General features: G+C 48.1%; 1 protein-coding gene across 2 annotated transcripts in view; it reads left to right on the top strand.

Annotated features, from left to right (window-relative positions):
- Positions 1–3,507: 3,507 nt before the first annotated feature.
- The window catches only part of DHX30 (DExH-box helicase 30), a 32,730-nt gene continuing 25,085 nt past the window's right edge, over positions 3,508–11,152 (top strand). Inside the window, exons 1-3 of one of the 2 annotated variants that reach the window (XM_066350455.1) lie at positions 3,508–4,188; positions 6,025–6,122; positions 9,120–9,174. In XM_066350455.1, the coding sequence (XP_066206552.1) occupies positions 9,147–9,174 (28 nt within the window). In that variant the 5' untranslated portion in view covers positions 3,508–4,188; positions 6,025–6,122; positions 9,120–9,146. The remainder of the gene's footprint in view (positions 4,189–6,024; positions 6,123–9,119; positions 9,175–11,152) is intronic. The other variant, XM_066350456.1, reaches the window with a different exon arrangement.

The raw sequence follows: 11,152 nt of genomic DNA, 5'->3' as shown, positions 1-11,152 counted from the left end.
TTACAGCTCTTTGTTTCTGGTCAGCATAAATGGTTATCTTGCTTATACTTAGCTTAAAAAGAAAAAATAATTTTATTGATTTTAGCAAAAGAGGGAGAGTAAAATTATCTTGTTTCTGAATAATCTTTTCTTATTAATTCTACCATGTGTTTGGAACAAAGAAAGTGACATCAAATGTGTATAAAATACTATCTTGACCAGAAGTCAGTTTCATTCATTCTTCTTTGAAAAGATTTTATTTATTGATTTTACAGAGCAGATAGAAAAACAGGAAGCATAAACTTGCAGTAGTTGCTTCTCGTGTGTGTCTTGACCAGGCAAGCCTAAGGTTTTGAACCAGCAACCTTACCATTTCGGGTTGATGCTTTTTTTTATTCACTGCACCACCACAGATCAGGCTCATTCATATTTTGCAAAAAGCCTATGTGTTGCTCTGGCTGGTATCTTGGTTAGAGCATTGTCCCAGGACAGAGGTTGCCAGTTTGATTTCTGGTCGGGGGACCTACACAAAGAGATCAATGTTTTTGTTTCTCTCTCCCTCTCTAAAAATCAATAAAAAAAAATTAAATAGCATGATCAGGCGGTGGCGCAGTGGATGGAGCGTCAGACTGGGATGAGGAGGACCCAGGTTCGAGACCCCGAGGTCGCCAGCTTTAGCACTGGCTCATCTGGTTTGAGCAAAGCTCACCAGCTTGGACCCAAGGTCTCTTGCTTCAGCAAGGGGTTACTTGGTCTGCTGAAGGCCCACGGTCAAGGCACATATGAGAAAGCAATCAATGAACAACTAAGGTGTTGCAATGAAAAACTGATGATTGATGCTTCTCATTTCTCTCCGTTCGGTCTGACTGTCCCTACCTATCCCTCTCTCTGACTCTATGTCTCTGTAAAAAAAAAAAAAAAAAAAAATTAAATACATAAATATCCTATGTGTTGTTCCTTTGGCCATATATATATTTGGGGGGCAGACAGGGACAGACAGGGAGAGAGATGAGAAGCATCAATATCAATTCTTTGTTGTGGCACCTTAGTTATTCATTGATTGCATTCTCATATGTGCCTTGACTGGGGGAGCTCCAGTCGAGCCAGTGACCCCTTGCTTAAGCCAATGACCTTTGGGTTCAAACCAATGACCATGGGATCATAGACATGACCCCATGGTCAAGCCAGCGACTTCAGATTATCGAACCTGGATCCTCAGCATCCTAGGCTGATGCTCTACCCACTGTGCCACCATCTGGTCAGGCTACCAATAAATATTTTATAAGATTGAGGATAACTGACTTATACAGTTTGGCTGATGACATAAACTAGAGCTAATGCTAGAAAAGACCAAATTGAGAGGAACAGATAGGGACAGACAGGAACAGAGAGAGATGAGAAGCATCAATCATCAGTTTTTTGTTGTGACACCTTAGTTGCTCATTGATTGCTTTCTCATATGTGCCTTGACCATAGGGCTACAGCAGAACAAGTAACCCCTTGCTCGAGCCAGCGACCCTGGGTCCAAGCTGGTGAGCTTTGCTTAAACCAGATGAGCCCACGGCCCTGGCCGGTTGGCTCAGCGGTAGAGCGTCGGCCTAGCGTGCGGAGGACCCAGGTTCGATTCCCGGCCAGGGCACACAGGAGAAGCGCCCATTTGCTTCTCCACCCCTCCGCCGCGCCTTCCTCTCTGTCTCTCTCTTCCCCTCCTGCAGCCAGGGCTCCATTGGAGCAAAGATGGCCTGGGCTCTGGGGATGGCTCTGTGGCCTCTGCCCCAGGCGCTAGAGTGGCTCTGGTCGCAACATGGCGACGCCCAGGATGGGCAGAGCATCGCCCCCTGGTGGGCAGAGCGTTGCCCCATGGTAGGCGTGCCAGGTGGATCCCGGTCGGGCGCATGCAGGAGTCTGTCTGACTGTCTCTCCCTGTTTCCAAGCTTCAGAAAAATGCAAAAAAAAACCAAAACAAAACAAAACAAAAACCAGATGAGCCCACGCTCAAGCTGGTGACCTCGGGGTCTCGAACCTGGGTCCTCTGCATCCCAGTCTGATGCTCTATCCATTGCGCCACCACCTGGTCAGGCGAAAAGATTGATTTTATAACCATGTTACTGCATATGAAAAAAAATGTATACTTGGTTACCCAAATCCCTATATTTCTGCAGAATGAGTAGGAAACGGAAATGGAGGTTTCTAGAGATGTTAGCAAAGAATGAAATCTAGAGACTTGAACACAGGAAAATAAGACAGTGCTAAGGAAATGACCAGGAAACGTGAAATATGTGGGAGGAAGGGAAAAAGATACACTAACTAGCACCTATTTTAATACAAAGTGCACCTAAACAGATACAACTGTTCATTAAAAATAATTCAAGGGCCCTGGCTAGTTGGCTGGGTGGTAAAGCACCAGCCTGATGTGTGGATGTCCCAGGTTCAATTCTGGGTCAGGGCACACATGTCCACCCCTCCCCCTCTCATTTCTTTCTCTTCTCCTGTAGCCATGGCTCAACTGGAGTGAGTTGGCCCCAGATGCTGAGGATGGCCCCATGGCCTTCGCTTTAAGTGCTAAGAGCTTGGTTGCTGAGCAAAGGAGCAAGGCCACAGATGGGCAGAGCATCGCCCCCTGGAGGGCATGCCGGGTGATTCCGGTCGGCACATGCGGGAGTCTGTCTGACTGCGCCCTTGCTTCTAACTTCGGAAAAATATAAAAAAAAAAAAAAGATACTTGAGAGAAGCAACTGTCCGTTGATGCTTCCCACTTTCCCACTTCTCCCCCCTTTCTCTTGCCTCTCTCTAAAATGAATAAAATTGTTTATGCCTGTACACACATCCAGCCCTCCGGACATATTGTAGTGTCTATCTTCAGGACTTGCCCCTTGTTCCACCTGGAATGTTTTGTTCACACCGTTTTTTTCCCCTGATGTTGCCAGTCAGGAGTAAATTCCTTTCAACCCCTCCAACACGTGTATGTCCTCCTCGCATTTACCACTTTTCATTTGCTTGGCAGAATGTTTTCATCTTCTCTAACAGGCGCTACAGCCCCTTGAGGACAGGGTCTGTATCCTCCACCCCTACTTGGCAGCTGCTATATAGCTCACTCTAATGTCTGCGCAGGGATCACTCCCCACACATAATAGCATCACCATGCCCAGCTCAGAGTAAGGTAATAATTACTTGAATGAATGATGTTCCATACCCACCCTTCTGTCCAAGTAGAAACAATAAATTTCTGTTGAATTTGGACAAAAATGACAGGATATGGCGCTGATTCTTGCTCGATCCTGAATGGCTCCATCTTAAGAGCATATTCCACGTTTCTCCATCTGTAAGCTCCTGACGCAGCTTCAGAGCTGCCCATACTGAGTTCTCGCCTTCTGAAGTTGGATTCCACTAAACTCCCCCAGGAGCCTCATCTGAAGGACTGCGGCACACAACGGGGACAATGCGCTTTCCCACTGGAGGCGACGGGTAGGAGGGCGGGACCGCCAGACCCGCCCAGCAGCCCTCTGACCCGCGGTCTCTCCGCGACCGGCCAAGTGCCTCCTGGTCCCTTCCCTAGCGTGGTACATTTACAATGCTCTGTCTCGTTGATTTCCTCTCCTAACAATCTCGTGAGGCAGAAGTTCTCACCTCCCTAAAGAAAGAGAACATCGGAGGGGATATGGAGCAGAAGAGAAGGGTAACAACGAGGAGTGGTGGGGAAGGCGGATGGAAGCCTTGAGTCCAAGCTGGATTTCTTTCCCGGCTCAACCCTGACCCGGCCTGTTTTCTTCCTAATTCCCACCTGGAGGCTCGCGGCCGGATGCCGCCGAGAGGCGCGGCTGCGAGCAGGCCCCGGCGCCCCCACAGCCGTCTCGGTGCCCACCCCTTCGCGACTCTGCCGGAAGTCCCGCCTGCGCCCGCCCGGCCATCACCCATAGGGCCTGGCGCCGAGGTCTCGCCGCGGGTTGGCCGCCCACCGGCGTGAGCCTCAGAAGACCACTGCGAGCCCCAGGACGGTGACCCGCTCAAGATCCGATGAGACGCAGTCGGACGCGGGAGGCGGAGCTGAGGCGCGAGGCCGTGAGCGCCCCGGAGGCCGGCGGGACTTCCGCCCCAGGACCCGGAAGTTGCCGCGCCACCGCTGGTGGGAGTTGTAGTCCGGCCGTGGTGGGGGGGGGCCCGCGGCTCATGCGCGGTGCACCGAGGCTTGTTTCACATCTGTAACAACAGGTGAATTGGGCTTTTTATTTTCCCCTTTCGTGCCCCCTTGAGGAGTTTGCTGCGGCTGGGGGTGATCGGCGCGAGGAGGGGTCCGAGTCCGACCGTCTGCTTGGCGGAGAGTGGGGCGGAGAAGCGGGCGGGCCCGAAGAGCAGGCCGGGCATCCTAGGCCTGCCCGGGAAGCCGGCGGGGCCGATCCGTGGGCAGCCAGGCCTCGGCCTGCCGTTGCCATGGAGTCGGGGCGGGGGCGGGGGCCAGACGGGTCCGCAGGGGCCGGCTTGGTAGCCAGGGGCTCCGCGGGGGCCGCGGGAGAGGCAGCTTCATTGGCGCAACGATGCGTCCGCCTCCGGGGATGCTCTGTTTCCCGAGGCAGGGCCTGGGGAAAGCCCCTGGAGTGCCCTGGGACCTTTGTCTGCCCCTCCTACGGCCTGGACCGTTCGTCCAAAGGGAAGCCTGGTGCAATCTTGCCCCCCTGGGTTGTCCCGTTTTGCACCGACCTTGTCACTGGGGGAGGCCAAGGGGTGAGGTGTTCTTTGTTTGCTGGTGGTGCCTTTCCCCATTTCGCAGGAGAGGACCTCATGCATGTTGGGTTCTTTGTTTTCAGTGAAGTGGAGTTCCAGGGGTCGTCAGAACCCTCAAGCCAGGAGTAAGGCGTCAGCACGCTGTCTAGCTAGTCCTCTTGTAGCATCATTCGTCACCTTAATTGTGATTTTGCAAGGCAGAGGTCGCCCCGCTTTGCACCCCCAGTCCACAGGGGCTTGCCATACACTGTAGCAGGTGGACCGCAGATGGCTACTTGCAGACGCGCAACCCGATTTGGGCTGCAACTTACTGGCCAGAGTGAAATGAGACATTGTCTGATGGTTTCCTTTGCAGTTTCTTTTAAGACAATAATCCCACTGTCATTATGGGTGTTGACCTCATCTTAAAATTTACACTTACATCTTGGACTTTTGGAGTTTCCAAGAGGGAGGACTCTTGATAAAGTATTTAGAATTTAGAATAGTGCTCTTTATTTGTGTAGCTGTTTAAGGTGCAAGTACATCCTTTGCTAATTTTTTTCCAACCTGTGAAGAGTATCCCTTTACCTCCAAAAGCCATTTACTCTCCATGTGTTTTAATTTATGTAGCTGTGGTCCAAAGTTTATCAGTTGGACACTTCTTGCCCCTTTCAACTTTTGAAGATGTTACTACCAAGTGTTATTTCAAAGACTGACCCTTGGGACATCTAGGCAATAGCATATTTTGGGAATGAGAGAGGTAGTGTAGTATTATAAGCCAGGTAAGCTTTGAGCTTAGTTCTGAACTGATGATTTATATGCTGCCCTGTGGCAGCTGTGGGATCTTGGGCAAGTTGTGTAACCTCTGGGGAAGAATTCCTACCTCACTGGGTAGTTGCATAGATTAAGTGAGATAAATGTCTATTGAAGTTCTTGGTAAACTATGAAAATGGTGTTTGACGTCTAGTTCTTTCTGCAGACTGGAAGAGCTGCTGTACCTGCCTTAGATAAGTTAGCCTTAGTCATGATGGGAACGGAACTCAAAACTGCAGCAGGCTGTGCTCTGGGCTTGAAGAAAATGCTTCCAGAACTCGAAGCCCCTCTCCCATGAGTTCTCTTCCTTGGTATCTTACAGGTGTCCACATAGGGGAGCCCACAATTTGCTGGGTCTAGAGTGGGTCATGGCAGATCCTGAAGTCCGGTCATTGTGTCCAGTGTGTGTGTGTTTCATGCCACTAACAAAACTTGTCCTTGTTGTCAGTGTTAGTAAATGAATTTCAATGATGGGGAGCAACTTCCTTTCCCCGAGGGGGCCATCTCTGTAGTGACCCAGCCTTGTGCTTCCAGGAGGAGGCCCAGCCTCGTGATGAGGAATAATACCAAGGAGAGAATTCAGCTCCAGCACAGAAGCCTTCGAAATCTGAGACTTTCACTGCTCTTGTGAGGTGAGTTGGTTTAGCCATGCACGCAAAGCCGCCGTGGATTTTATGTTCAGCCACACTGGAAAGCAAGATGCATGTATTAAATTTATTTGTGACTGTCTTAGAAGAAGAGGGTCATTTTTAGTTAGTCATTACGGGAGCTCTCTATCTTTTAATCGTCCCATAGTGACTCTACCTGGAGTTAAGTAGTGTGTTTCATTAAGCAAGAAAACTTGACATCATATTATTTTATTAATCTCTAAATTATTTCAGGATTGGGGACTTTTAAAAAGGAGATCCAAGACCTGGCCAGATAGCTTGGTTGGTTTGTGCATCATCCCAAAGCAAAGAAGTTGCTGGTTTAATCCCTGATCAGAGAGCATACAGGAATAGCTCTATATTCCTCTCTCTCCCTCTCCCTTTCTCTTTCTCTAAAATCAATCAGTAAAATTATTTTTAAAATAAAAAATAAAAATTGCCTGACCTGTGGTGACGCAGTGCATAAAGCGTTGACCTGGAACGCTGAGGCTGCTGGTTCGAAATCCTGGGCTTACCTGGTCAAGGCATATACAAGAAGCAACTACAAGAATTGATACTTCCCACTTCTCCCCCCTTTCTCTCTTCTGCTCTCTAAAATCAATAAATCTTTAAAATAAAAAAATAAAATAAAAAGCAAAACCAAAAGTCTATTTATAAACAAATTATAATTTTTTTTTTCTTTTTTGTATTTTTCTGAAGTTGGAAACGGGGAGGCAGTCAGACAGACTCCCGCATGCGCCCGACCGGGATCCACCCAGCATGCCCACCAGGGGGCGATGCTCTGCCCATCTGGGGTGTTGCTCCGTTGCAGTCAGAGCCATTCTAGTGCCTGCGGCAGAGGCCACAGAGCCATCCTCAGTGCCCAGGCCAACTTTGCTCCAATGGAGCCTTGGCTGCGGGAGGGGAAGAGAGGGACAGAGAGGAAGGAGAGGGGGAGGGGTGGAGAAGCAGATGTATGCTTCTCCTGTGTGCCCTGGCTGGGAATTGAACCCGGGACTCCTGCACACCAGGCCGACGCTCTACCACTGAGCCAACCGGCCAGGGCCTTTTTAAATTATTTTTATTAATTTATTCGTTTTAGGGAAGAGAGAGAGAGAGTGAGAGAGGAGGGGAGGAGCAGGAAGCGTCAACTGTCATATGTGCTTTGACCGGGCAAGCCCAGGGCTTCGAACCAGCAACCTCAGCATTCCAGGTTGATGCTTGATCCACTGCACCGCCACAGGTCAGGTGCAAATTATAATTTTTTAAGCAAGAAAGTAATATTTTTTTTTTTTTTTTTTTTTTTTTTTTACAGAGACAGAGAGTGAGAGAGAGGGATAGACAGGGACAGACAAGAATGGAGAGAGATGAGAAGCATCAATCATTAGTTTTTTTCATTGCGCGTTGCAACACCTTAGTTGTTCATTGATTGCTTTCTCATATGTGCCTTGACCACGGGCCTTCAGCAGACTGAGTAACCCCTTGCTGGAGCCAGCGACCTTGAATTCAAGCTGGTGGGCTTTTGCTCAAACCAGATGAGCCCACGCTCAAGCTGGCGACCTCGGGGTCTCGAACCTGGGTCCTCCACATCCCAGTCCGACGCTCTATCCACTGCGCCACCGCCTGGTCAGGCTATTTAAGTTTTCTTAAGATTAATTGCACCTTTTTTCTTTTATTTTGGATAGAAGGAATCTTTGGAATGTAATTTCTTTCTTTTTTTTTTACAGAGACAGAGAGAGAGTCAGAGAGAGGGATAGATAGGGACAGACAGACAGGAACGGAGAGAGATGAGAAGCATCAATCATCAGTTTTTCGTTGTGACACTTTAGTTGTTCATTGATTGCTTTCTCATATGTGCCTTGACCGCAGGCCTTCAGCAGACCGAGTAACCCTTTGCTCGAGCCAGTGACCTTGGGTCCAAGCTGGTGAGCTTTGCTCAAACCAGATGAGCCCGCGCCTCGGGGTCTTGAACCTGGGTCCTCTGCATCCCAGTCCGACGCTCTTAGCTATTGTGCCACCGCCTGGTCAGGCTGGAATGTAATTTCTTAAAGGAAATCGAATCATTGTTGATATTGTATTTCAGTTTTCTCTCTGAGCTACCATATCTTGTTGGCTGAAATTTCCAGCCCCTCTTGGGGAAAGGAGGTTATCTGGGCAGACCTGTGATGGCCCCAGGAGGTTTGGCCCCAGACCAGCCCTCCACCTCCCACTGCCCACAGTTTGAGAATGCCAGGGAACAGCAGTCAGGGGCAGGAGTGTAGGCCCCGTTAGCTGCCTGGGATATTGACATTGTCTTGATTTGCTGAGGTACTGTGCAGATGTTTTTAAACTTAAGGCTTGATAATGTTAATGCACCATCTATGATTCTGAGATTGAGTGTTTTTTTAAACGAAATTGTTAAACCAGAGGTGTTACTTGTTTTTTAAGTTTGTAGGTATATTCCTCAGTTAAATGTACTAATGAGTGAACTGCAACATTTTTTGCTAACAACTAAACTTTTAATTTAACATTTGTTAGCTCATAGAAACTCCTTCGTAAAGTTTTTTACTATGAACCGCTGTGCAGTTAGTCTTTGATACTGTCAGCCCCATTCCTAGAGGTTTAACGAGGTTTGGTGAAAGCCCAGTAAACCAGTTTGTCCTTAAGGCAGCCATCAGTCCTGTTTCCTGATGCCGCTTGCGGGAGGGGTCCCTGTGGAATTTTACTTCGAGAAGTCCCAGGAAAACTGCACCTGTTCTGCTGAGGTGGAAATCTGTGTCTCTCATGATGAAATGCATCTCCTTCTGTCTAACAGGGTTCAGGATGCTTAGGACAGAGACAATTAGAAAAAAACAAAGATCTACTTACTCTAGAGTGGAGATGGCCCTTCTGTCCTTAAGAGGGGAAGCAGCGATTGGGGCTCTTTAGTGAAAAGCGTCATTTTTCTCATCTTCTGGACGGTGCTGTCTGTGGGTTCCTGGACCGGGAATATAACCATTGCCTCTCGGCTGTCTCTCCTTTTAGGATTCCAGCTTTCCTTCCTGGCCAGAAATGTTCAGCCTGGACTCATTTAGAAAAGGTAAGAATGTCCCTGCACTTGTGACCCCATGCCCTCCCTCCCTGTGATGGGCAGCTGTGAAGACCCCTCCCCAGTGCCCAGTCCCATGGATCACTTCTTTGAGCCCCCTTCCGGCATTCTCCAGCCTCCTCTGCATGGTGCTCGTGCCATCCCTTGCTCAGGCCTTGGGAGACATTTGCCAGCTGCCCTCCAGAATGCCCTTTCACATAGTCAGTCTTTATCGAAATCCTACCAATTTCCTTAGGCCCGTGTTTTATACCATTTCCTCCATGAACCTTTCTCAACTCTGTCCACCAAATGCAGCCTCTCTTCTCTCCGACTTCCCTCAGCACCATACCTGTACTTTCTTGAGCTTGGTCTATATTATGAATGAAATGTTGCACCACTAGATTAGAAGCTCCCTGCAGCCAAGGCCTGTGTGCATGTTTTATCATCCACAGTACCTGGCAGTGTTTTACAAATGGTGGGCCTCAGTAAACGCTGGTAGAAATGGACCGGGTCATTGCTATCTTACTGGCCATATGAGCTGTTGAAATCAGTGCCCTCCAGCAGATGGAGTGAGAGTATAAGCCAGTATAAGCCAGTGGTCCACAACCCCTGGGCCACGGACCGCTACCGGTCCATGGCCCATTTGGTACCGGTCCACAGAGAAAGAATAAATAACTTATATTATTTCCGTTTTATTTATATTTAAGTCTGAACGATGTTTTATTTTTAAAAAATGACCAGATTTCCTCTGTTACATCTGTCTAAGACTCACTCTTGACGCTTGTCTCAGTCACGTGATACATTTATCCATCTCACCCTAAAGGCTGGTCTGTGAAAATATTTTCTGACATTAAACTGGTCCGTGGCCCAAAAAAGGTTGGGGATCACTGGTATAAGCAATGGCTGTAGAGTAGTGTGCAAGAGCTGCTTACCGGAAGTGATGTAGTTGGTGAGGACTTCACGGGCCAAATCCCCAAGGGCTTTGTATGTCTTAGAGCAGGGGTAGTCAACCTTTTTATACCTACCGCCCAATTTTGTATCTCTGTTAGTAGTAAAATTTTCTAACCGCCCACCACAGTAATAGTAATAGTGATTTATAAAGTAGGGAAGTAACTTTACTTTATAAAACTTATAAAGCAGAGTTACAGCAAGTTAAAGCCTATACTAATAATTACTTACCAAGTACTTTATGTCGGATTTTCACTAAGTTTGGCAGAATAAATCTTTATAAAACGACTTACTATAGTTAAATCTATCTTTATTTATTCTTTGGTTGCTCCGCTACCGCCCACCATGAAAGCTAGATCGCCCACTAGTGGGTGGTAAAGGGACCAGGTTGACCACCACTGTCTTAGATAGTTGCATAACTTTTTCCTATAAGGGAATAAAGAGTAAAGGCCTGTTGCCTCTTTTGAAGCTGACTGTGAGGCTCCTGTCTGAGCATATTTTACAAATAAATGAGAACTGTAAGAGTCCTTCCATAACTGCTGATTAAAGAGGTCCGTGCAGTTGTATCTGCTCTTCGAGGTATGTTCCTTGAGGCCTGGGAGACCGTGGCCAGCGGTGCCCCGTGGAGCCACTGAATGGAGCCAGGAGGGCTGGCTGTACCAGGGCTCACAGCAGCCTCTCCTGCCTCCTTCTCTGCAGCCACTCCGTCTGTTTTCATCCTGCATGAAGAGTCATCTCTATTTTCCTGGTGTTGTGGGTTAACTGTGTCCGAAAAAGTTGAACTTGAGATTGGTGTGGACAGCACATTTTGAGCTAAAAATTGAGCACACTTCTTTGCCTTGTGCTTACTTACTAACCAGTGGGCTTTGTCCATATTTCAAAGTTGGAAAGAAATAGGTTCTCTCGTGGTGGGAGTGTGTCTGACTTAATAGCACAGATTCTGTAGAGATGGAGGCCCAATAAAATCATGGTCCTTTTTCCTGTGGTTTTTTTTTAACTCTGGTATAATAGGGAGTTGGTACCAGGTGAGAGAGTTGAGGGC

This window comes from Saccopteryx leptura, chromosome 10, assembly GCF_036850995.1.
Source record: "Saccopteryx leptura isolate mSacLep1 chromosome 10, mSacLep1_pri_phased_curated, whole genome shotgun sequence".
NCBI classification, from domain to species: Eukaryota; Metazoa; Chordata; class Mammalia; order Chiroptera; family Emballonuridae; genus Saccopteryx; species Saccopteryx leptura.
Note: the sequence above shows the minus strand (reverse complement) of the source record. Positions and strands in the feature narration are given on the sequence as shown.